Raw genomic sequence first — 27,362 nt, 5'->3', positions numbered from 1 at the left:
GGCTCCTGTAATTATTATCTGGCTCCGTAGAGACTGCATGGAGTAGAAAGGTTAGATCCATTTTTTCTTTTGTGTTATTTGTTTTGCGAGATCCAGCAATAAGGTTAATTGTGTTACAACACAATATTTCACATCCTAAAGAAATATTCCATCAATAATGTCACTATATATTTAGGAGACTGAGCCACATAACCATTGAAGACATCTCAGCACTCAAACACTGTGCCCAGATGGTTCTCCCTATTGTGTCCAAGCCAGGCTTTATGGTCCCAATAAGATCTCCTTGTCTGCCTCACGGATGGGGGACCTTGTCCCTCCCGAGTGGTACTCTGCAATTGCATCTTTTCCCGGCCTCGTATCTTATGGTGTTACGACGGAATTTGTGCCCACAGTTAAGGTATCTAAAGTAGGTTGCATGTTTCCTGGTAGCGCCAAAGCCGTCTCTGTATTAGTCGTTCACGAGAGAATTGCGGAATGCACAGGAATTTCAAATGAGAACACGTACCTCCTTTAGCTAGCCTGTCTGTGATGTGGCCTCTCTACTGAATGCCTATCGATTACCTTCAGAGCAAACTACTCCTAACAGAAGCTCTACCATGCCTAAGGTCTAGGACGAGAGAAATGGTCCAGATATAAATAAAAGTATATAACCATAGCCATGGGTCTCGTTGCATGTAGGCCATCTTCTTTATGCGAAATTATACAAAACTTATCCAAAGATAGCAGTTTTTAGATGTATTTTATAGATTTCTATGTAAAGGTGTCTGAAAATGCAGTGATAGAGATTTTCTACAATTATATTGAGGTATGGTAGAGAGGTTTTAGGACAGAAAGTTTATTGGAAAAATACTTTGTTGAGCAGTTTGAGATTCCTGGGCACTGTGCAAAGGTAGTAGCAGGATACTTTCACAACGAAATGTAAGAACATGTCTGAGTACCTACGAGCTCTAACTTGAAATGTGAATCAGCTGAGAATTGACAAGAGGAAGGCTTCAGTCATCCGAATGATTCTGACACGCAACACAATAGACTTATTTCACATTTAATTTATTCCAGAATGCCAGAGGCTAAAAGAAGCTAAATCTTAAGTCAAACAGAGGTTCAAGGGCCACATATAAAGTCTCATTGGGAAAAAAATGCTTAGTTAGTTTGGCTCATTTCATATTTCTGAATTTACCCTCAGGGTCTGTTTCGAACAGAACTCGCTGTAGCATGCAACATAACACACAAAGGCATTTCTGTTTTCAGTTCTGTCCTGTTGTTTATTAAAATGTTTTTTTTTTCAATTTTGGTTATAGTGTGCTTTTTCTGTTAAAATGTGAACACTAAACAGACTCCTATCATAATATAATTATTGTAACAACCTTTCAATTATAAATGTTATACTATTTGGAAAGTCATATTAGAGGTTTAATTAAAGTTTAACTAAACAGAGAACTGGGCGAGTCTAAACCAGACAGGTCCAAAGTATACTGTATAGCAGCTTTTAATAATGCCATATGCCATTTATACAACTTGCAAAATGTGAATTTTCACCTTTGTTATACTGATTAATCAAACTTGTTGGAAGTGTAAAGAAACAACTTCAAAGGCATGTACATTTTCAGTCTTGAGTAGCTTTTAAGCCATTCTTAAAAGGACCAAATACACAAGTATTAGTTTACTACTGTACACAAATTCGTCCTCCAAAGTAATTTTTGTCCCATGTATTCAGATGGCTACATCACTCAGGAATAACATTATTCATTCTTATACTAAGGTCAATTTGTCCTAATACTTCTGAGTATCACAGCACCAGCGTTTCTCGTTCAATGAAAAACAATATATAACTGCAATATATTACTAACCCCAACTTGGACATACAACTAAACACACTCAACTAGAGGAATGACTGTTTCTATATCAAACTCGATGTAATTTCACTAGTTTAAGCAGAGTAAAAATGCAGAGGAGCACATAAAACATTAAATGACTTGTACACTGCTGAAGATAACTAACACACCGAGATAACCACTGTTTTGCTAGTGGCTTAACAAGCCTGCCTAGCTAGCTTTGTGTCCACTCGCCTGGTAATGAAAGGGCTGATGTAACCATCCATTGACTGCCCTGCCTGGAGTACCAGTGCATTTCCAATGTGACTGAGGGTCATTTGTGTACTAATTTTAGTGTAAAAACATGTGGGGAATAGGTGTAAGAGCAAGTATAGCTACAGAAAGCTGTTCCCAGGGTCCCAGTTCCCATTCTGATTAACTTCCATGTGTCCTGTGCCCTCTGGCAGTGTGCGGGAGCATTAATTATCCCACAAGTCACATGCCTGGGAACATCCATTTGTTCAAAAGGGACAAACGCGACGAGTGTCAGGTCACTGGATTACAAATCATTTAGCAACACGGGCAGATGCTAATTTGTGGGCGGCCCTGCAGAAGCCAGACACAGACCCGAATAGCATGTAACCTCAAAGCAGGAGATCGTACCTCCAAAGCGAAACATGACCTAAGCGAGCAGATTCAAGAGCGAAGAAAAGCGAAGAATACTGAACGGAGACTTCAGCGCTCTGCCTTCCTCTCGCTGTGTCTCCACCCCATGATGCCTTATGTAAGTAGCTGGGTGGGCATTTCCTTTTTCTGCACCGCCCCCGGAGCCCACACATGAGCTGAGGGGAACTTATGTCCCTCGGGGTCAACCTCACGGTCAGAGTTCATTCCTGAAGCTCTCCGGCTTTCAAAGAGAGCGCGTCCCTGGCAACGTGCCGCCGCCCCGCCTTCCACGGGCTGGAACCCTCCAGAGATTCCCAGCCAGAGATTCCCGGTGTCCTCTTACAGCCCTGCCTCTTCCTGCCTCCTTCAGCTCAGTCCTGCTCTTTCCTGAGCAGAAGAACACGGTGTGATCTACTGGGAGGGACGTCTCCACGCTGCCGCTCCAAAGAGCCGGCCTCGCTCCATCTTTTCAGGAATCCGCTCGGAACTCACTCTCACAACTGTGAGTCAATGTAATACGCATAAAAAGTCAAACAGCCCAACCAACATGTGTAATGATACGAACCCGAAAATATCACCACAGTTCCTGAGGTCACATTTCTGACACTCTGTCTCAGACACAGTGCCCAACGACGAGAAGTAACTGCATGTTCCATCGCATGTCTGACCTCTATGAGTCGCATGAATGGCTGCGGCTCTTGTTGATATCAGGCTGCACGAGTTGGGGGCAGCATGAATCAGCAGCTTTCCAAAGACACACAAGAGGCCTTGGTGGAGTGATCTCTCCTCTGGATTTCAATGCTCTGGCATCCCTCTGGATTACAATAACAGAACACACAGTTTCTTGATTTCAGTCACTTTTTAACTCGCTTAAGCAATTTCCAAAGTAAACATCCCCACATTACATCCTCTCTAAACCAAAAAAGTCCTAAAAAAGAAGAAGACCTGAAAATCTGATTGGTTAAAGTTCCACATAAATGACATACATTTTGTCATCATTCCTAAATACATTGATTACTATTCACATACAGACACGCATCCCATACAGACTAAGAACAAACTCATTTTGTTCACAAATGATAATAATGTTGCATGTCTATTTAAACATACAACAAACCCATTTTTCTGCAGTTCAATACTGTTTTGGAAATTCTTTTAGGAATTACAAATTATTTACCATTATTTTATATTCACTTGCCCGAGACACCATAGATGAGTTAAATGCTCACAAAAACACACAAATACTAGCTACATATTTACAAAGAGGCATTCAAAATGTATGAAGATGCTACAGGCCAGTGTAGTGGCCGAAAGAGACATCAGCTCAACCACCCTTCCTTCCTTCCATCCATCCATCCATCCATCCATCCATCTTCTAACTGCATATCCGTGTCAGGGTCATGGGGGTGTGACTGGAGCCTGTCCCAGGCATCAGAGGGCACAAGGCAGGGTTACACCCCAGCCAGGATGCCAATTTGGATTCTACAGCTTTCTGGATTCCACAGCCATTTATCAGTGCTTGTTTTCCTCCCGACGAAGGAGACTGACAAATTCAGGAGAAGAATAACAAAGAGGAGGCAGATTTGACAAGATGGTGGTGAGACAAACAACAGGAAAGAGTGAACGTGATAACAAGGTTATGCGGATGATTGGAAGAAGAATGTGCATGTGTCTGCTTTAGAGATCTCCCGTGAGAGCCTGCAGCGAACGGCTTCCCTGTGGCTCAGTTCTGCCTTTAAAAGCTCCTTCGGCAAACAACATAATTAAATTTGTGCAATTAAGCACAGATCAAGACACAAATAAAGAATTTCCTTGACATGTGCAGACTTAAACTCTTGTATCTGTACCCTTAGCAATAAATATCATAAAAGCATTTGCTGATAACAGCGTGACATGCTCTCTTTCTGTCACTGAACATGATTAAAAAAGACATTATGCCACTATAAACTGACAGTGATTTGCCCCCTTGTAGAAACACATAGTTTAAGCCTGGAGAACACCTGGAGAACCCAAAAACACAAACTTCAGGAGGATTATACAGTGTATAAAATGTCCCTGTCCTCTGAGTGACCAAGTAATGACCGGAGAGGAGATGAACTCTACCCCAGAAAGCAGTGCTGAGAGCCAGTTCCCAGCACAGGCATCTCCTTCCATGAAGTTCCCAGGGGTCTAAACTCTCCATCTTCCTGCTCTGAGCTGCACCCCGTGTGGGCGTGACATTTTTCCATTTTTTTCCTCTTTCCTTTTTGTTTTCAGGTAGTGCCGTTATCACACACAATCAGGCCTTCTCTGCTGACCCGCTCAAACGCAGGATGTTTGACACTGCGATTAACAGCGACAGACAGACCCCACGCCGTCGCTCCTGGGCTGTGGCTGAACCACCTCTGACGCGTTTGACACTTTAAAGAAAAGCTCATTTCTGTGCTTATTCTTTCAGCACTTCACCATGTAATTAGCTGATCATCAGTAACATATGTAATGCACTTGAATAATTAATACAAAGCATTTAATGCCTTGCAGTGCATTATGTGAATATCACTTACTAGGACGATCCACTGCCTCTCTTCTTATATGCATGAACATAAAACACACACACAGGTTTGTAATTGCATCTTTGTGGGGACTCTCCATTAATTTCTATAGGGAAAACTCTAATCCCAACATGACGACCTTAATTAACCCCTACCCAACCCTAACCTTAACCATAAGTAACCAAACAAAACACGAGACTTTTGGCTTTTTTCGATAGGATTCACAGATCTTTGTGGGGACCTGAAAAATGGTCCCCACAACGTCAAAATAACAGGTTTTTATTACATTGTGGGGAACATTTGGTCCCCACAATGTAATATAAACCTAATCCACACACACACACACACACCATACCCAGCTGCATTTCCTCCTTATCTGAACAATGTGCGCCTGACCCAGATTCTAATAGCAGCCCGATCCGAAATAAAAAAAAACAACTTGTTAGAATGATGTTTTTTTTTCTTTTTTTCCAAATTCCAGTTTTGCTAGCTTAACACGCTCCATGCTGGGAATTTTTCAGCACCGTTGCGAAACCAGACAGTGTGAGGAGACACACAGATTCCCCGTCTTCTCCCCTGCAGTTATTTTTCTCCTGCTCGACAAAGCCGTGACGCTCAGTCTACCTAAGTGTTCAATTAGGTTTCTGGTACTTTTTGTTCTTGGGAACAAAACAGCAAACCTGTTACAAACACAGCCACAGAGTTTCGGATTTCAAAGGAAGACATAAACAGGGTCTTATGAGGATGCAGGGATGGGGGCTCCTATTAAACGGCTCGCATTGTGAGCGCGCGTCTCAGCAGAATACATTCTGCCCCTGCATCTAACTTTTAGAGATATTACTTACAAATGCCACCGGTTCAATGTCATTTTCTCATTGTCATATATAATTCCATAGGACGATGTGAAATACAATACTCAAAATTACGTCGTCCTTCACAAAAGGAAAAATATTATGCCCCGACCTCACGTGAACTTTACCAAATTGAGGCTGATGGATTTGTTAAGCTATGTGACTGCTGTAAAGCTGAAGGCCATAGCACAGAAGACCTCAGCAGAAGTGACCCCCTCAGCGGCATTCCACTGGAATGCAGTGTGCTGGACGCACTCCACTGCGAGTTAAGCCATCACCGTAACAGGCCCCAGTAGACCAGCCATACTGAGAGCAACTGTATTAGCGGGCAAAATCAGATCAAGGGATATGCCTGCTAATCCATTTCACTTACACTGCGGCCATTAGGGACCACAACTGAATGGACAGAGCGGCCAATTAAGCGATAGAGAGGCAGATTATGGCGTTCAAGAGGCCTGAACACCTTTCTGGGAGATCAGTGCTCATTCGTCTGTTTTCAGATGCACTATGTGCAGCCTGGCCAGCTTCAGCTGAGCCATCGAAATGAATTAATGAATGAAGTACTGAACTCCTCAATTTTAAGGCACTAGGCACTAAGACCTTTGAAACTCTGTATATACCCTTCTATTACATTCTATTCTATCACGTTACATTAATATATTATAAAAAATACCTGTTCAATGTGAACATAATGTGAAGACATCCTGGGGCCAAACTTAAAAGATAAATGCTGTGAGTTGGAGGGGAAGATATAAGTGGTGCCCACAAATCTTTAAGCAACTTCTGCCCACAAAGGTCCTATAAACAACGTAGAGAGCCCTCAATTACGTGTGATGTGATATCTGCAGTAGATGTGCTCAGACAAAGCAGACGATGAGGCGTCGCTGGGAATCACTCAGCACCGCCCTGGGCAAAGCTGAGCCAGTTATCTGTGTCCTTCTGCAGGCTTATTGCATCTAAGGTGACTGATGTTCCACATCACCCTAATGCTGCCAGCGGCTCTTCTCGATGTCGGCAAACGCGTCACAAAGGATTTCTTGGCTACAAATTAGAAGGTGCATAAAGACTTTGTACATAGTTGTTAGGGTGAAGTACAATGAATATTAGCAAGAATGTCAGTGAATATTTCTATATTTACATATATGTAGTTTTAAAAAAATACATAATTAGATAATATTGCTAATTCTATTTCCTGGTTAATACAAGACTCTCTTCTTGTATAGAAGCATACAAAGTCATAGCAAAAGACATATGAAGGTGAACACAAGGCTGTGGTTAGAGTGGGTTGAGGGCTTTGTCACAGAAATGGCCACACTGATGGCATTTAAAAAGCAGCCCTCAGTGAAGAGGTTGGCCATCATGACTGAAGCCTCCGGGACGTCAGGAGAACCTCCCTTACGCTGCGGCCGCCCCTGCATCCTGTTACTCAGCCACTCATTGTTCTCCAACGACTTCCTGCTCTAAGGAGATCATGTGAAAAAGACAAACTCTGGAGTGTAAACACAGCGTGGTGACCAAGCTCACACTTTACACTTTCAAGTCCACAGTAAACCACCAAACTTAAAGCATCTTTTCCTTTTTTCCCCACTACTGATGAGGGTAATTTTTACATTTTCTACTTCCTAAATTGTGAATTCCTGACTTGAAAAGGTTTTAAAATTAATCACCCTTTGAGAAAATCATTGACCTATCCTAGAATAAGAATCACAGACAGAGAACTCCCTACCAATCAAAACTGCCTACCCAATAAAAAAGAGACTATTGCCTGTCTAGCTCAGAATTTGCTGCCGAATAAATACTTTGGTGCACAGCCACAGTTTTGCCCCAAACTGCAGCAATAAACAGCCTTTATCCATCATCTTCATTCCATGCCAAGGCAGAATTAGCAAACTGGAAATAGCTTTAGTTGAAGACTTTTAGACTTTTGCTGACAAACCAAATAAAACCACACAGGAAACCTGCCTCTCTTTCCTGAGTAAATAAAGACACAAGAAGAGAAAGGAAAAAGGGAAGAAGAACTGCAAGTATAAATGCAAGTTGGATTAAAGCTGGACTGCAGATGGCCTTCGACAGAGAAGAGTCAGAGAAGAGTCAGAGAGGAGTCAGGCGGACAGCAGACATCGCTGCAGGAGATAGAAGTAACTAGAAATAGGACAAACAACAACAGAAATATGCATTAGAAAAATAAGTGCAACTTCCAAGAAGAAAAAGAATCAAGACTAGCTAGATGAGAACCTGCATATGAAATGGAAAATGTAGATTCAATATTATGAACAGGGATGTTGCAATGTAAGAGAAATGTGTCCTTCCATAACCATATATGGCTGGAGTATGGTTAACCATTTCCTGGTGGAAACAACTGCAACGTACCACAACGCATGATCATGGTGTACTTCAATCAAAAGATAAATAAAATATTTTAATAGTTCCTGTTAGAAATAAATTAAACAAATCACTCAGAACAACAAACTGAAAGACAATTAGTTTTTTTTCCCCCAAGAATGCACACAGTAATAAACACATTTATTCAAAACATGGCCAATAGGAAAATTCCAAATTAATGCTTGTGGAATGCAACAAACCATAAATATAATAAAGATACCAGCACAACACCTTCAGGCTCTTATCGAGATCCAATAATGATACCTGGTTACATATACCAGCGTTTCTCAGGGACCCTCAGACAGTCACCAAAAAGCGTGAGCTTGGAGGGAGCAAAAACTCGGAGGGAGCAAAAACTCGGAGGGAGCAAAAGCTCGGAGAGAGCAAAAACTCGGAGGGAGCAAAAACTCGGAGGGAGCCAAAACTTGGACTGTCTGGGGGTCCCCGAGGACCAGGTTGAGAAACAATTACATCAGAGTGAAGGGGAATAAGGGGGAATAAGACAAGCCAAGTCAACAGAAACCTCACATGGTCACAGAATGGACCCCAATACTCACTCAAAGTGGCCAAAAGAGGTAAATCAACAAAAATGTCATGGGGACATAGAATGGCGGCTACGGCTTCAGCCAGCCATCGAAGTGAGGGGAAATAAGAAAAAACAGAGCCCTGACCATACAGCCAAAATGCTGGTGGTGACACAATGTTCCCTGGGGAATTGGGATGGACATACAACTCCCCATCAAAAGTTAATTCACTGGAGTGTTGATTCCTATCTGGATTGACATGACAAAACAAAATCCTAAAAAGGCCAGGGTTAACAGAGCGGAAGCTAGGCTGAGAATGACATTCCGTATGCCTTTAACCACAGCATGCTACGGAAGAGATGACCAACAATGATCAGGAGAGCCCCCCCCCCCACCTGGACAGCAGTTAGAAGACAGACAGGCTGGCAGGCTGTTTACATTTCCGTTTTATCGTACATAATGGCTATGATTTTAAATGATTTCTTGCTCACATCCATAGTACCTAGCGGTTTATGGATTTTGTTAGAATTTTATGCTTGTATGAATATGGCCAGTATAAATTCTCTATGACTGTCCAAGTACATGCCCAAGTATATTAAACTCAACTAAATTACTATTGTACAAATCCTCAAATTTGTAGGCTTTACTGTTTTACATAGAGATTATTATAAATCAGCTAAATACAGTCCAGTTATAAAGGACATCATGCAGAAAGAACACGACGGAAACATCAGTTTAAATTTGGTTAAAACATTTGTGACTAAGATATGAACTTAACGCAGGGTGACATCTTGGGAGACGTTAATGCCAAGAGAGTACAAGCACATCAGAAGGTCATTTTATTTAGTTGCCAAAGTGCCAAAGGACAGAGTCTGAAGCTAATTTAGTCACTGGCTCGTTCAATACCCAGAAACTGTTTCTGAATAATGCCTGCTTGAATGGATTTGGATTGCTTTTTTGTTAATTTATAGATATTTTGCCCCAAGACGTAAGGAACAGAGCAGAACTTCAGCGTGGGCCTGCTGTGTTCCCACCAGCTGTTACTTGGGAAAATTTCTGGGTCGATCATACCAACATGTCAGGTGCAGCACATTAGCTTTTCCAATGACGCGCCTTGATCAGTTCATATATCCCCACCCTCCGATGTTTTATACCGGACTAACACATGCAGTTTGGTGAGCAGAATCATTAAGATGCATTAAAAACACTCTGAGACTGATTACTGAAATAAAGACAGTGCACTGCATTTTGAATGTTTTAAATAATTAGAAGTAAGGAGAGAGTATTTGATGCAGTAACCACAGTCAGGGCCATTTAATACAATTAACATGAAATGCACATAGAAATACCAAACAGGGTTTACAAGTATGAGGAAAGAATTTACTGTGACTTGGAATCTTGCGAATACTTTGGACAAGTAAAACATTTTACCAATCAATGTTTATGTAAAATACATAAGTTCTAACGTGAAGTGGTATGCTGTAAATGTTTAGCAGATAGCTCCATTTTGTTATGATCCATCGCACAAATTCACACAACATACTTGTCTGTGATGAACACGCACAAAACTCATTATTCTGCCTAAAAATGACTGTAACTATCTCAACTGTTAAATTTTTACTCAGAGCGAGACGAGCTCAGTATTGCATCTGTTATCAGTATCATATTTATTCAGAATACTGTTTAGGAGATAAATGTTATTATCAAAGGTCAGCCAGCAAATTTCCTGGGACAACAGACAAGAAAATCTTTGGCTTCTATGTGTACCCAGGGCATGTATCCAAAGCAATGATCTGACCACATGGCTTGAAAATTAAGGATATTAGCTGATATGTCTCTTAGGGGGCAAAGTAAAGTGACCATGGGAGAACCTTGTCGGGTACCCAGGGAAAGGGTAATGAGGTCATTCACACCTATACTCACATCCTTCCACACACTGATACAGAACAGCACGATATATAAAGAACAGGACGGAGTTCAGAGAAGGGCAAAGCTGTTGATCCCTGACTTTAAACCACGAAGAAGGTTTATAAAACCTTCAGGTGTGTAACCTTAGCAATAGAAACCTGAGAGAAGATTTACCTGGAAAATTCCCGATCTTAAGGGCTTCACAAAAGTACATCCAGCGCTCTTCAGTTCAGTCTGTGTTGAACTAACCAAAATACATTTTTAGTTTGACTCCAGAGAGTACAGTACTTCAGCCAAGGTCATAAACATCTGGTAAAGGCCAAGATTTGTAAAGATCAAAACACTGCAATCATTTAAAACAAGTTACTGTATTACAGTAATATTTCAGTTTTCTGATAAAGCCCAATAACAAGTCTACTGTTTTTTGGTGAATGTTCACTTATGTAGGATTTAAAAGTTAAACCTGGGAAAATTCTTCTTTCAATATATATTTTTTTTTTAATATTTAATACATTGATGTTTATTACCCAATGAAGACCAGATTTATTCATAGAACACTAATAATTTAAATAGCATAGTTGTGCTTCTTATAAAGCTATTTGTATTGTAATCTTCAATATTTGATGATTTAGGTTTATAAGTGGTATGAAGCCATCTTTTCACACAGTTCATCCAGCCTTAATAGGATCTTAATTAAAATAAGCAAACTCTACAGGAAGACCAGTTCATATTGTTCATATTTCATAACACAATCTTGTTTGATGCAACCACTCATTTAAATTTGCTAAAAATTGTTTTTGAGGAATTAAGGAAGTGTTATTCCTATACTACTACTTATTATTATTATTATAATTATTCCAGATGTCCCTGAAATAGTTGCTGGCACGCTCCGAATATCAGGTGTCTTTTCAGTGCTAACCACTTGCTTCATTCTTCTACCTGCAAGCATGCACACTTCCCATTCCAGCCCCCTCCTTCGAGACTCTTGGTTTCACCACACTCAGCCTCACCCTCACCAAGTGGCCTTCACTCCATTCTGCTCATTCATCTGCACCGCATTAACGCTGAAAAAATGCAGAATTCCTCTCAAGCGGTCATTGCTGGCTTACGAAAGTATCCTATAAAGGTCTGGATTTTCCCAGGCCTCCCACATCTTGGAGAGGAAGAGGGAAAAGCCGGAATAGTTCTATAGAAACTGGAATATAGCAAATATGAGAACCGGCCCCTTCAGCTTCGCCCCTGCAGGTGTCAAAACACACCTTGCACACTCACAGAAAAATGTTATTGCTCAATCATGTGCTTTTTTTTATTTTTCTGCTGAGACCGCTCTCATTTTCAGCACAGTAAAATCATTAGAGACAGCAGACTCTTTGTTGTGTAAATTATTTTGCCGAAAATAAAGGTACAAAAACACAGCAGCATAATAAAGCATAATGAATGAGATACAAGTAAGTTTCAATAAATAATTTATATTAAAAAAAATGTAGAATCAGTGGAGTTATGCAAGGGAGATCACAAGGTACTTTGCAGGAAAAACCGTATAGGAACCTATTTTTTAGATCCTATTGAGTCCTCAGTAAGATTTTCAAAGATTCTCTAAGAAACATCTGGAAAACGAAAGTCAGTACAGTAAGTGTGATATTTGTACTGTACTGAGCTCATTTTATCTAAGAGATAAAATGCTATAAATGTTCCTTTCATCTGCATGTCTTAGACCAGGGGTGGGCAATCTTATCCTCAAAGGGCCGGTGTGTATGCAGGTTTTCGCTGCAACTCCCTAATTAGAAGAATGATTGGCTAAAGAGTCTTCACACCTGGGTTTGATCAGCTGACCTAAAGGTTATCCGGCCCTTTCTGGGTAAGATTGCCCCCCCCCTGTCTTAGACAAACTGGTACTAAAGAAGGGATTTATTCATGTTCAGTTCTATCCCTTGTTAGCGCATTTAAATAAAATTTTATTTCAGCATTTCAGATATGGATTTCCTTCCATTTTCTATACTCTCTTGTCCTATTCAGGATCACAGGGGGTCTGGAACCCCTCCTGGATGCTACAGACACAGAGGAACAACTCAGGATCGGGCACCAACCCACAAAGCCATGGTGCCGACCTGAACCTACGTGTGAGACAGCAGTACTGATCACCGTGCCACTGCACCACTCCCAAAATATACATATCAAACCTCAATTTGGTGATTTACCCACATCTAAGAAAATGTTTCCGTTTTATTTCTGAAATTCAAAATTACACCTCAGCTGGGAAAGAACAGCCAGCTTTACTCAATACTTCTCAGTGTAATGAGACAAAAGAGAGCGACTCACCACTGAAACATAAAAAGACAAACTGGTGTGTGCTGTTTTTACAGAAATGCAAAGCGTGCTATTTCTAAAGATACTGGCTCCAGACTCCAAACTAGCGAACCCTGTTGCACAATACAGAGTTTTTATTTCTTTAATCACATCAGCACAAAATAGCCTGCAATTAAGCTCGTAGCTCCATTAGTAGAAAGACTATAAAATAAAATAAAGGGCTGATGTGATGTCAACGAATACGACCAGCCGGGGGTATGGGGACCCGGGCACTTTTAATTGAGACCTGTCATCAAAGAGAGAGACAGCAACGTCGTCTCCCAGAACGCTACTCGATATGCCAGTCGTGACATTACTCATCCATGGCAACAGCCTCTGAACAAGGCCTGCTCTTATTTTCCCCAGGAAACCTTCTGAATGAATCACCCAGTGAAAGCAATTTCCATTTCTCGGGTTGCACTGCTAACGTTAACGTTAATTTTACAAGCTAACCCCCACCAAAAAACCCTGCCAAAGCACTACGCTTTGTTAATGTAAATCTGACAGGGAAACATACTTATCTGATAAAAAGCACACAGAGTAATAAAATGATGACTCTGTAAATAATACAGTTGCTCCAGAAGAGGTCAAGTGGGAGGAGCCTATTCAGCTTTTTAAAGTCGCCGCAACACTGGTTGCTAAGCGAGTGATGGAAGCACTTCAATCAGCTCTGAAGCCTTCCCTGAAAAAGGCGTGAGATCTGGCAACTGATAACACTTAGGCTTCGAGATGATAGAAACGTCTCCCCTCTGGGCTGTGATCTCAACAGCCACAGAGCAATCTGTTTTCTCAGCTGTTAGCTTACAGCCACGCAAACTAGGGACAACATAGAGTTAAAGAGGGGAGGCTGAAGAGAGCAGACATCCATAACAATTGTATCTTCTCCCACAAACACATCCATATCTAAGTTCATCAGCACAGTCATACAGCACTATAGCATGACTGTGCCACCAGAAGGGCTGCTGTGTTCTGCTTGCATGCAGAGGAAGGACTCATAGTCCTTGAAGGGAAAAATAAGACACAGTATCAGCAAATCCAGGATTTCCAAATGTTGCGTTCTGTCCACTCCATAAATTTGCAGTCAACAACAGTAATACAAATCTGCAGCTTTAGGATGGGACGTTGGACAAATGATTAAAGTAAAAGTCTCTATACATTGTGATTTTATTATATACCTGTATTTTTTCCCCCCAACAGATTTTGATCCTCATAATTGCAGTCTTGTCTTTCAGTCTCTTGGGTGTATTCAAGTACTAAAACAGAAGCTTAGAGAGCCATCACCTTCAGAGAAACAGATATCATGACTAATCTGAGCGGACCTCCTCCCCAGGTCCCGGTGTCAGCCAGCACGGGAGTAAATATTAACCAAGACTTTCTCAAGGTTGTTCATCCTTCATCTTACTGTCAAAGTCTGCTAGTCATCCAGCTATCTTGGGTTGCAAATGCAAATTTAACCACACAGATCACTAGGTAGTTGAAGGAATAGTTTGTTATTAATAATTTTCTTACAATAAAATTACAAATGTGTCTCATGTGTTCCTCCCTGAACTCATGTGACTCACCTTAAGGATGTGCATATTACAATTTTAACCGGAAGAGTTGCACGTTTATACATCTGCTGACATTTTTTTAGTCTGCACACAAGTAGTACAGAAAAATCCCAATGAGCTTGGCACAGATACATCTCACAGAAAAGCACTTCCACCCCAACACAGAGCCTCAGAGGCGCAGTCCTGTACTAACATGAACAACCCCGCAACAGCAACACAGAAACTTACTGTAGCCCCACACAGTCCCACTCCAACAGGGATGCGGCATCACGCAGGTGGCTACTGTGTCCGAATGTCACCATTCCTGATGACACATCCACTGCACTGTCTCTGTGGAACTCTCTACTGGAGTGCCACCAATCCCTCATGATTGGAATGATGGGGAACCCTACAGCTTCCTTCCAATGACATTGTGATAAGCATCAGGAAATGCAGACTGCTATAAAGTTTAACTTGAATGAAGACTAACACAGGTATGCTAGGGATCAGACAGAAGGCCCAACTGGAAAGCAGGAGTCCAGTGATGCTCCTCCAACGGTAGTGAAAGTCTCTGTGCAGAGAGTGTTGGATCGTTCCCAGTGATAATGTCTCACTTTAAGGAGACATATTAGGATCACATTCCCTAATAAAGCTGCGATACTGAGAAAAACCATAGCTAAATTTAAACCCCGCTCGCAGCTTCCGTCGTCGATTGTCTCCTGATAGCAGTCAAGTGATGCAACCCAGAGCGCAGAAGTAGTAATGCATCATCCAGAAATAAACTCCAGACCGCTGTGGCGAGTCCTGAGATGTTCCGAGATGAACGGTATCGCCAGGTGATATCACAGAGACCCTTTAGGGGACACCCCCATGCTCCACACACCCCCATGCTTCTACCTGTATGAATGGTGCCACCTCACTACCTGGACTCTGTGGTGCTAAAGAAGTGGTTCTTTGCCTCCTAAGTCATGCCGAATCCTGACTCACTGGTGCAGTGGCAAGCCACTGCAGTCTGTCTACATCAGCCACAAAGTCACAGACACTCGTTTGCACTTCTGACTTTGTGAGGACTTCCCATTGACACTCATTATATGGCCATTAATGAGTGAACACTGTAGCCAATTGAAACATCAAAATTCACATAAAAACACCAACTCAGGAAATAAAGCAGCAGATGAAGTTGCAAAGGAGCCGTGTTTTGTATGGATGTCCTCCCAATGTCTTTCATGAGGCACTATCTTTGAAGAGGCAAAAGTCGTCTTCACAAGGGTAACACAACCTGCAAATGCAAACAAGCACACACAAAACAAACACTGGTGGCTTTTCTTGTTCACCTCATTAAGGCATTTTGGGATGGCGGTAAACCAAATCTCACGAGAAGATACCAGCAGAGGAGACTTTTCATAAAATGTCACCGAGGGAAGGTGACTGAAGCAGACATGTCCTGGAAGAGCAGAGACAGCCCAGGATGCCAACATTTCTCCAGCATCTCCTATTAGGTGCCCTGGCAGGGTCGCACATTCAAAGAGCAATGTCGGCTTCCGGCACATGGATATCACCTTTTTTCTTGAACAGCTCCCACTGAAAAATGAGACTTCACTTCTAATGAGCAGACTTCTCCAACAAGCTTCTCAAGCATAACCACAGAATGTAATATACTTGGAATGGTGACAGTACAATGTATAACAATACAGCATGTTTGTGATTAAACAGACCACCAGCCAAAGCAGCGGACATGCTGCAGTAGGGATCTGGGTTCAATCCCAGCCAAGCTGTGTTAGCTGGATAGGCCTGGATTTCTGGAGAACTTCTGAGGGGCTAGACAGCCAGGTAATACTCCCTGGCCTTACAGTCTACCATTGGTTTGGCAAATACAGGGCTTTGGGTCGAACTGAAGCTCTCCGGCCAAGCATTTTACATCATACAAGGAACCCCTCTTAGTCGAAGAAGAGCAGACCACTTGCAAAACTTTTCCTGAGTTCATACGGTTGTCATTGGTTGAGAGGGGAAACTAGGAGAAATAGGATAATTGGCCATTCCAGATTGGAGATAAATGAGGGGGAAAGGCATATTGTGCAATTACATTGGAGTACGCATATCAAGTTACATTTTCTACGATTTCTCACTAACTGTATTTAGCAGCGAGTCCATGGACGTGTACGAGGCAGAATCATTAAAAAAATAACATGCTTAAAGCAACAGTCAAAGTGCAAAGAGCACAAGCTGTCCTTTATCAATAAATCACTGACTTGTTCGTGGACCTGCACAGTGTAAATCATTAACAGCAGTACTGTCACAATCTGCGTAAAAAGGATTTTTAAAAATCAAAACTACTCTTGCTCAAACCAGGGGGGATTATATAAAAACACAGGAAATGTGTAGTTGTGGATAGAAATCAATAATATTTTGGCCTGCAGCCTCAATTGCTGCTTCATAAGAAGGGCTTTCACAATGATACTGTATCTCCAGCTGAAAACTTGAGAGTTTGAGATCTATGGCATTAACAGGGTCTACATGTGAACCACCTAATTTTCCATTTCAGGAAATTGTGTTGGTCACTATATGCTGAAAGTTCAAATATATGCATGTTTTGTAGTCACTCGCATTATCCGGCAATGAGGAGCATATCCTATGACCTTTGATTGGCCAATGTACAGGAGAGAGTTGTGCATGGATTCACAATCTTCTTAGGGTTTGTCCCCATCTCTGGGGAGCAGTAACTCCGATCAGTGTGACCCAGAGGCACTCAAATATTCTGGTGTATTGAAGCTAAACAGTAATACCGCTTTAAGTATTTAACATTCTTGTAAAAGAGTTCCCAAAAAAGGTGACAGCTGCAGCCCTTCACTGGGGGACCAAGCATCAGATCAGCAGGATAAAGTATCTATGTGACAACAAAAATGTTTGTTTCTTGGAATTAAACTGCAAAGGAAAAAAGGGAGATATAAACAGCTGTGGGGAAAAAATGTTCAATACAAAACCAAGCTCTAAAAAATTTGAATGAGAAGATAATTTCATTTTAAAGTCATTAGAAAAAGCCTGAGATTTAACCCATAACTGATTAGTATTTTCCATGACAGTCTACATCCCTCTTCACATTGTCCATACATTCCATGTAAGTAGTTTTTACAGAAAAAACAGCCTTTTTTTTATAACTTTACTTTCATTATTTTAACAGTATGGCTGTTTTAGGTTAGCGTCATTCTTCCATCCCAACACCGTAATTGTACATAGCATTTCATAGCATTGCTTATCTATGTTTCTATGACGTGGCCATCTGTCACCCTACATACCATATTAAATGCTTTCCTGTTACCTTTATCAGTTACATTTTTGCCTTCAAGCTAAGCTGACTTGACTGATCACGGAAATGCAAATTGAAATAACCGTCAACAGGACTTAATAGTACGGACTTCACACAAACTTGAGGCAGCTTATTAAACGCATGTTAAGTTATGCGTCCATAGCAACAGTAATACACTAAAAATCATAATAGTGAGCGTCATGTTAAGAAAATTCATGTTGATCCCATCAACCGCATAACTATTTCTCTATTTCTTAACATCTTTAACCCGCAACAATAATCGATCCACTTTATTTATATCATTAAAACATCGTATTTTGAACTTGCGTGCGACATTATAAAAATAAAGAATATATTTTGTACTAATTTAAAGATCTATACTACGTCTGTACATGAGCCGAATTAGAACACATTTTATTTAAATCTTTCTACATAATTTCCTCTAATTTTAGAGATGTTTAAAAAACAGTTGACCTTGAACTTCTAAATGCGGAGCCAAAGCCATCGGCACACTTTTTAGAACAACTTAAATGAAAAAAAACACCTTGGGGATTTTGCAATCTGCGGTTTGCTAAATGCAGCCATTATTCACCGTAAAACAAGCAAATAAATATCTAAATAACTTGTTTTAATGCACGAAGAAGACCTTTCCCGTGTACATACGATGGAACCTCCGAAGTACATGTACTATTCGGGTTTAATTAAATATACTTTTTAAACTTGAAAGGGCCACTTAAGATGACAACAGAGGAAAGGGAATGCAGTGGTTTAATCTAAGGAAGGTACGTCCATGTCACAGGGGATTTCGCTATTTTCCAGAAAAGGTTATACTACAGTGATGCACACAAAAATGTATACAGATAAGAATATGCGTACTAAAGGAGGTATGTAGCCAGCATTAATTGTGTTTAATGCTACAGAGATTGGCAGTAATTTAAAAACTGCAGACTGATTAACATTTCGTAGTGAAATAACTGGTGGCTTTTCTTTTTTTCTGGCGGTGACTGGAAGGAGCGCATGCCTGTCCGAGATCTCCGTACACCTCGGACTGTCCCTCTCATCCACCCCTCCGGACCGTCCGGCGGACTGCTAGCGAGCCGGCCATCCACTGAAAGACACCGCCTCGGGAGATAGCTGCCGCCGCGGCTTTTTGTGAAGGGACAGACAAGTGATCTGACGGGACGCTTCACACACACACATATGTGTACATATATATGAATGTGTACATACATGTATGCATGTTACGTAACACACATGGCATCATACTGCGTTCAGAGAAAATGTCGGTGTGATCCACTAGCAAATCAAGCTACCTCTCATACCGAGTATTAATTTGACTTAGTTCGGGGTTATCCGCGGTTGTTATCTATTCATATCTTCCGGGTCAATTCGCCAGCAATATGAAACGAAACGTTAAAGATAACCATAAATCCCGAACGAAACAGAAAAGTGACTTTCGGGCAGCTGGAGCCGGCTAGTTGGCTAATCGGACCGCATCCCGACACTAGCGGGAGAAGCTCTGAGGTACGCAGCCACCTACCGATGCCACTCACCGTAGCGCCGCACGTCGGAACCCGACACCGGACCCAGCTTAGCACCGTTTGCTTATTGCCTAAACAGTTGGTCTGAACGGCGCGAAGTGCGCGACTAAAGTTCGCGCAAGCATCCCCAGCGCGGAGCCGGTTCGGCGGTTCTGACCGACAGTGGGATCGATGGGCTGCCCGATCGCCTTGACAGCAGCTGCGTTTGTAAACACGCGCCAGAGGCGCGCGGTGTCCCTCGCGGCGTCGCGCGTGGCAGCCTTCGCGTGCGGTCCCGACCCAAAACGATGACGGCAAACACATTTTCACAAGAGAAGGAGAACTTACCCAGAGGTAAGAAAGGTTTAGTTTCCATGTTCTAGTCGGTTAGCTCATGCCAGCTGATGTTTCGGCCAAAGAAAATGAAAAGGTCTTATCGCGGGAGAACCAAAATGATCCAGCGGTTGACGGCAATCGTGTCGGAGCGGAGCTCCGTTGTGTCAAAATTCACTAAACTAGTTCTGTCTGTTTGAGCTCTTCTCTTGCGCTCTCCCTCTCGCTCAACTACTATTCCAACCACTGGAGCTAGATCGCAAAGGGACCCTCCCAGGGGGGACTCCCACTGCCACATGCGCTCACGCAGCGACGCGAAACAAGCGCCGCTAGTTCATGATTAACCCCTGTAAGTAATCGGCTTGGAGCTCGCATGCGGTATGAACGCTTTTGAACAGCTCTAAATCAATATATAACTGAAATATCCACTATATATCAAAAAAGCATGAAATTCAGTTATCATTTTACAATTAAAACCGCGAATAACTTAAACTGAAAAAGTTTTAAACCAAAGCAGTTTCAGTGCAGTTACGATCATTTCGGCGAATTATTTAAAAACGATGTCTTCATTATTGTATTCATTACTGTATTCAAGGAAACAATTCCCCACCAAAAAGAAAACTGAAATAATGGCATTTATATTCACAAATTATTACTGCCAAACCGGCAGTTCAAATCAGAATTTATTCTGTTTCTTACGTTAATTGGCTTTGAGTTTTGTGCATTATAACATTTTCACAGAGCTGGAGAAATGAACAGTTGCGGGTTTTACCGGAAACCTGTCCATTTTTATTTCAAAAAACCTTGGGGACCTTGCGGCTGTGCAACTGTTCAGCTGCGCGAAAATATGAAGTAGTTATTTAAGTATCCCTGGCTAAAGCAAATTGGCAAGCAAGTACATAACCTGAAGGCGATGAAAGCGGTTAAAGACACTGTATTTGGCCATCGGTGTGGATCTTAAGGAGTCTCCTCATAACTAAGGAGCTGTTATTCTTTTATAAGACCAGGTGGGTGTGTGGGTAAGGGAGGGGGGGTGGGGGGGCTATCTGGTTGAGTATGTCCTTTAAGATTATAATATACTATACTAACAAAAAGTAATTAACGTGGGCAGGAACACAAGACAACGACACAATAGAATATGCAAGCAGTGTAGCCTAGTGGTGACACAGAAGGCCAAAGCAACCCAAAGAAGCATTAGATACCTGACACTTATTGCTCCGGACAAGGTGCTTAGGCCAAGTCATTTGGCCCCTTCTCCTGATACTTACCTAGGTATTAACAACAGCAGTTGTCAGACTGCAGATCTGGTCCATGCACTGCCTGTCAGTTTAGTTTTTGCTATAAATTAAATGTAGAGCAATCAATTGCAATTAGAACAACTGAAGTAACTGAGTTAACCTTTTTCCAACAAAGAAACTTTACTGACAAGCAGGAATAACATATGTGATGGCATTCAAAACTATATATATATATATATATATATATATATATATATATATATATATATTTGTGAGTGTGTGTGTGTAGATATCTGTGTGTATATAGATAGTATGGTTTGTTTTGTTAGATAGATAGATAGATAGATAGATAGATAGATAGATAGATAGATAGAGTTTAAAAATTCTTGCTGCCTTCTGCTGAGATCTAAAGCCATCCTGGAGGCTGGTAAAGAAAGGACTACCTGTTTCTTTTCCACGGAATATTTGAACAAGCATGGTTGCTGCATTGGAGCTGGGGGCGTAATTCATGATTAATGCAGCGCGAGGCTTGGCTAAGATCAAAGGCATTTATTGACGCTGCGCAATAAACAGTCGGAGCAAGAATAACTCGTTACATTTGGTGCAGCAGTACAGCAGAGGGGAGTCAGTGAGTGAAGGCTCTTCTAGTCACATCGGCGGATGGCTCACTACTGAAGTGGGCCATTGACTAGTCAAGGACAAGTTACCATATGGAGGATTCTGTGTGTAGCTTAGAATTATATACGGCTGGTTTTTCTGTGCATGTTTGTATGTTACTACTTTATGGTATGATTATGATTTTGGCCATTTACCAGGTTCTTCTAAAGACTAGCCATGTGGCCACACAAGCAGATTTTGGGTATTGTAATAATTAATTAGTTTCTCTTGAGTTTTTTTTTATCAACTAAAAACCCTTTCTGAAGTGTAAGATGAGGGAAAATGTAAATATTGTGAACCTGCTTATACTAAAAGGTGGAAGGGTCCTTGAGTTTTATTACTTTCTAGAAACTGAACATACAACAAAGGTAAAGTTTCTGAAAACAGGAGCTACAATCCGACTATGCAAAAAAATGCAACATGGATATATATTCCATTATTCTGTGTTTAGAATGAAAAATAATAAGTATATAACTATTCAGTCAAGTAATTTATTTTCAGGTACTGCATTGTTCCTCTAGTTTCCACTAATCAATGTCAGATGCAACAGATTCCTTTAAAGTTTCCCAATGGCTGGCTCTCTGGCCAACTACTGGCCCGGGCAGCTTCGTCCTGCTCGGCTGTGATTAATAGCCGTCTGACCTTTCACTTTTTTGGTATAAATCTCATAGGTCCTTTGGTCTAGCCTGTCACACTCACTCAAGAGCTCACTACTCACACCATGTCTTCACACAGCTGTGTGTAGCAGTCCATCTTTATTAGCTCCTCGATGTCCTGCGCTTTAAACAACACGGTTGCATCATGGAGAGACCACCATTACAGCTGGCCCTGAATTATGGTGACAATCGCCCCCTTTATCAGCTCATACTGCGCTAATGAGCTGTGGCTTCGTCGGAACCTTCACATGCCTCTCATCAATAACAATGATTATTGCTCCTTTTTGTTAACTGTAACAGTGGTTAACCAAGGGATAAACAAAGAGAAACGGGAATAAAATCAAAGAAAGAAAATGCAGTATTTGTCATAATGACTCAATGTCAGTCCTTTGCGTAACACCTATGTTTTCTTTTTTCCGATTGTCTACTCAGGTTACATTTCCCAAAACAAAAACCCGCATCTCTCCCACAAGATTTGGTTTGAAAAAAATAACATGCATCGTTCGGTAATGCCTGAACCAACTGTCCTTATGAGCAGTGTTCATAGCAGTATTGCTTTAAATACATGAGAGGGAAGGTTTGTGTGAAACACAAAGGAGGATTCCAGAAAGGAGTGTCAGAGAGCAGGTAAGAAAGGCTGGATCTGTGTTAGGGTGAAGCCGCTTGACAGAGGACAGATTCTGAGGGTCTCAGTGGCAGCAGAATGGGTTTGAGGCAGTGTCTTCAGGCTGTGGCATGGACCCGAAAGATCAATAGAGGTCCTGGGTTCACATTCCATGCCTGGGGGTCAGGGTCCTGTCTGGAGACAGCCCTGATCTGGAGGTCAGCTTCCCTTGTGGAGGGGTGAGTGTTCGCCCATGGGGACGGAGGAGAGACTGGCCCTTGATCAAGAACAGACTTACCAAGCCAACCGAAAACAACAATGAAATGGCTATCTGTTACCCGGCGGCTTGGATGAGAAGACGGCCCTCAATGGACAGCGCTTGAATTCGAAACCGCATGAGCAGTGATGATACATTTAAAAATAAACTGATGGCCAGTAAAACAGAGACTTGACATTCTTTACGGATTCACAAGACTCTGTGTTGCTGGCCCTTTTGACGGAAGGTGAAAACTACCTTGTAGGATAGTCCTCTGCTACGGTCATCAGATTTTCCTGATATAAAATAAGAGACAATGTCTCACAGATATTCCACACTGTCAGATTCAAAGTGATTATGAGAGCAGGAGTTAGGAGGCTTATCTAGAGATTATCGTGTATAAATAAGGTAACAGATGAGCTGGGAACGGGCCTCCCAGTTTGGGTCTGTGTCTGCGATGTGGATACTGAAAAATATTTTCATAACAGATTAGTCCCTAATGCTCAATGCCTGCTATCAATATTAAATATTATATGACCACTGGTTTGAGAGTGACAGAGATAGCATTTAAATTACTCCACAGGCTGCCTAGCAGGCTAAATCTGATGGCTGTAATATCAACACTTTCCATACATAGCCTGATCAATCATTCTTTAATACTGTATTAGACTGAAATTGGCTACATATAGATGCACCAATAAATCTCGACTGTTCTGGACATGTGATTTTGTTACTGCTGAGGTAGGAGGTACACAAGGCTCCCTCTCCATCAGGTTAATCTGGTTGCTGGCAGGGAGGCAATTGTCTGAGGAAGGCAATAGATAGCATGCGGTCTGTGGTGTTTTCGAAGGGGGCGAAATTAACACGGACCACTCTATCCTGGCCCTCTGGGATTAGCGGAAAAGAGGGACAGATGCTGCTCTTTGCTGAAGCTCAGCAAGGTACTGTAGAACTTGGACTGTAGGAACAGAACCACAGCAATGTTAGTGCAGAATAGGACGGTTGTCATTTCATCTGCAAAGGATATGGATGGCAATGCATTCATGTCTGACATGACCCTGATGCCTGTGACAAGGGACATAATGACCAATCATTTTGTTATGTCCGTAAATAATGCGTGTATTCTGATATACCTTGTGTGGATAAAGAGTCCTTCTAAATTAAGTCGTGTCCTCTTGCTTACACAGAGGGCAAAGCTTATTGCCAAATTGGCCTCTTTGAGTATAATGCATTGACAAACTGAGCCGTCATCCAAGAGCGAGCTGGCTGGGGTTCAGTGGATGTTCCTGCTGTCACCTGACACTTCTCAGGCCTCTTGAGCAAGAATTCAAGTCAATGGAGCGTGCTGGAGAAAAACGGCTGGCCTAATGGGGCCAGATGCATCCCCATGTTGTGCATCAGACCTCATTAGCTCCTGCATCCCCGTTATGGACGTACTAGAAGAATGCCTTGTCTGGAGTCGAAGGTGCCTGAAGATGCTGGAGCTTTCTGTCAGTGTCATTAACACAATGGCAATTTTACTGGGTCACCTGGGACCTCAAGTAACTCATTGGTTTAGCAACTGAATTGTAAGCGTACATAGCTTTGAGCTGTGTATTTCAACTCAAACCAAGAAGCGCATGCATGCATATATCCCAAAATGGCCTGGGTGACAGAACTCCAAAGAATATTCAGTCATAGTCCTGTTATTCATTTTTAATTCCAGCATGCTTAAAAACTGGATCAGATTGGTGACCACACGTACAGTAAAAGAGTGGGTGTGCATTTAGCAAATTAAAAGGATATCACATTAGAGATAGTTAATAGTCTGTATTTCCAAATCAGTGTGATACAATGTCTGTTGTGCTTTAATTTGAAATTAAAATGCAATTTTAAGGAGCTGAATACTTAGAAATCTGAACTGACAAAAATGGTTTTGTTGAGGAAGAAGGGTGCAGGTTGCCAGCAACGCAAGGGCACATCCTCCTGCTCGCTTTGACTGTCTGCCTCTCAAGAGCAAGTGCAGCGTCTGCGTTCAGGCTGTGATTTACTGCGGCCCTCTGGCTCTCTGCTGGTCAGCCACTGCGCTAAAGGCAGCACTCACTGTTGGCCTGGAGTGAGGGGGCAATCAGCCGCCATCATAAATCTGAACACTTCCTTCCACTGTCTCCCACTTCAAGGAAAGTCTCGGCCAAGGCAGACGCCATTAAGGTCCTCGGCCCCTGCCCCAGCCCCCACACTTGTCAGCCCCCAAAACACAGAGGAGACCGTCTTAGTCGCAGTGCACTCTGAAGTGTGCAGTTTTTCCAGGAAGACCATTTCCTTACTGCTACTTACTGTTTCCACCATTGAGTACTCTCATGTGTGGCTACTTTGTCCTAAGGGTTTCATTCAGCATATATTGTTATATTAAGTCGAGATAGGGATCACTTAACATAAATACAGGCAAGTTAAAGGGTAATTTCAATGCAAGAGGAGAGCAGCTGTGTGTGCTGGGGATGAGAGAAGCTCTTGGGTAGCTTTTAGAAAGGCATGGCATACGTACACACATAAGACACGCTTCTTATCACGAGACGACGGAATCTCTGGGGGATGAGCAGAGGTCCTGTGTACCTCATCGGCAGCACTCTCCTGGGGCGATTTGCACAAAAAAAAAGCATCCCCATGGAGTTCTGATGTTTTATTCTTCATAGTTTGCTATTGTCTTTATATTTCAGTGCAATGTATTGAGATTTTCTGTATAAAACACCTATTATATGCAGCACATGTATCTGAAAACTATCAGAAATTTCCTGATGATTTTGATAGTCACTTGATTCTTTAAAAAATAGGAAGAAGCTGAGAAAAAGTCATTATGAAAACAGTGCAGAAAATGTTTGGTTTGGGGAACATCCAGAAAGTAAAAAAAGCCACACGTTTACATGAAGGTGTAATTGGCACCGGACAAATTTGTGTCCCAGTCGATAGCTTGTGTGCTCACTGCTGCTAGGCTCAACACAGATGGTCATCTAAGCAGACTAACGGAGCAGAATCAGCAGTGGGACTCCACCAACACATTATTCACCAAGAGGCATGACATTAGGGCACGTTGAAAGACAGAGGATGGCCCGCTGGTGATCGGAGCCAGTCTGGGGGTAGGGTGAGGACACAGACGCTCTGCGGGTCCTAACAGAGTTACCCCTTAATGCCACATCTGCTCTTGATTAGCATCACTCCTTCTTCCCGCCGTGATCACCGGGATGCTTACGGAGTCCTCGACAGACAGGACCGGCCTTCAAAAGCAGGGGGCACAGAGCAGCACCATATGGCCCAGAATCTGAGGGCCACCACCGGGCAAACTGCTGTGTTCTGATGCGAATCACACTCTCCTGTTAGCTGTGCCAACCTTCACAGTAGCGAATGAAAGAAAAAAGTTCAATAAAAAACAAAGGAACATCACAGTAAAGATGATCCATTTATCTTCTGAGACCAAGCATGTGAAAACAGTACTCGTTAACACAAAACAGAATTCTGGTTTCATCTTTGTTGCGTTTTGAATCACACTGGGTACAGAAAACACTAAGTAATGATTTATAAAATAAATCTATTTAATTCATGTGTTGAGAGCAGAGAGGTTATTTTCACAGGTTATAATTGTTTTGTCCGGTGGAGCTATATGTGGACTGGAAGCTGTCAAGCCTGTTTAATCTCCAACCTTTATTATGATGTTGTGTAGACATGTGGGGAAAACTAGTAATTCACTCCATTCTGTTCATTTGCTTTGAAGGTGTTTTGCTTTTGCTGTGGTTCCTCTAACGTTTCTTATACAAAAGCTAATTATACCCCTGATCATATGACCCATCCATCTTCTAATCACTTATCCTGCTCAGGGTCAAAAGGAGGCTGCAGCTTGACCCAGGCAGCATAGGACAGAGTACTGGGGTTCACACTGGACTGCATGGATGCTGGTCCATCAAAGGACACACACACACACACACACACACACACACACATACAAGCACCGTGAGTAATTTAGGGAAACAGATTAGCCTAACTACATGTCCTTGTATTGAGGGAGGGAACCAGGGTATTGGGAGGAGCACATGCAAACTCCATGGGGTAGAGGTAGGATCTGACCCTACTGAGCCACCATGCTGCTTCATGTAACCTGCTTACTGTAAAACTAAACACCCAGTTCTTACTCTGCCAGTGTTTATTCGTGTGCAAAATGGCATTAAGAGGCAGATTAAGTAGCTGAACAATCAAGGGATTATTCTCCTTTTAAGCA

General features: G+C 42.0%; 1 protein-coding gene across 3 annotated transcripts in view; it reads right to left on the bottom strand.

Annotated features, from left to right (window-relative positions):
* Positions 1-20,066, bottom strand: part of rxrab (retinoid x receptor, alpha b) — an 87,450-nt gene extending 67,384 nt beyond the window's left edge. For 2 of the 3 annotated variants that reach the window (XM_023809542.2, XM_072703319.1), the window contains exon 1: positions 19,406-19,604. Coding sequence is in view for 1 of the 3 variants with exons in the window: in XM_023809541.2 (XP_023665309.1) it covers positions 19,721-19,748 (28 nt within the window). In the remaining 2 variants the exon portion in view is untranslated. Of the gene's footprint in view, positions 1-19,405; positions 19,605-19,720 lie in introns of those variants that run through there. The other variant, XM_023809541.2, reaches the window with a different exon arrangement.
* Positions 20,067-27,362: the final 7,296 nt, after the last annotated feature.

Source organism: Paramormyrops kingsleyae, chromosome 2, assembly GCF_048594095.1.
Source record: "Paramormyrops kingsleyae isolate MSU_618 chromosome 2, PKINGS_0.4, whole genome shotgun sequence".
NCBI lineage: Eukaryota > Metazoa > Chordata > Actinopteri > Osteoglossiformes > Mormyridae > Paramormyrops > Paramormyrops kingsleyae.
Note: the sequence above shows the minus strand (reverse complement) of the source record. Positions and strands in the feature narration are given on the sequence as shown.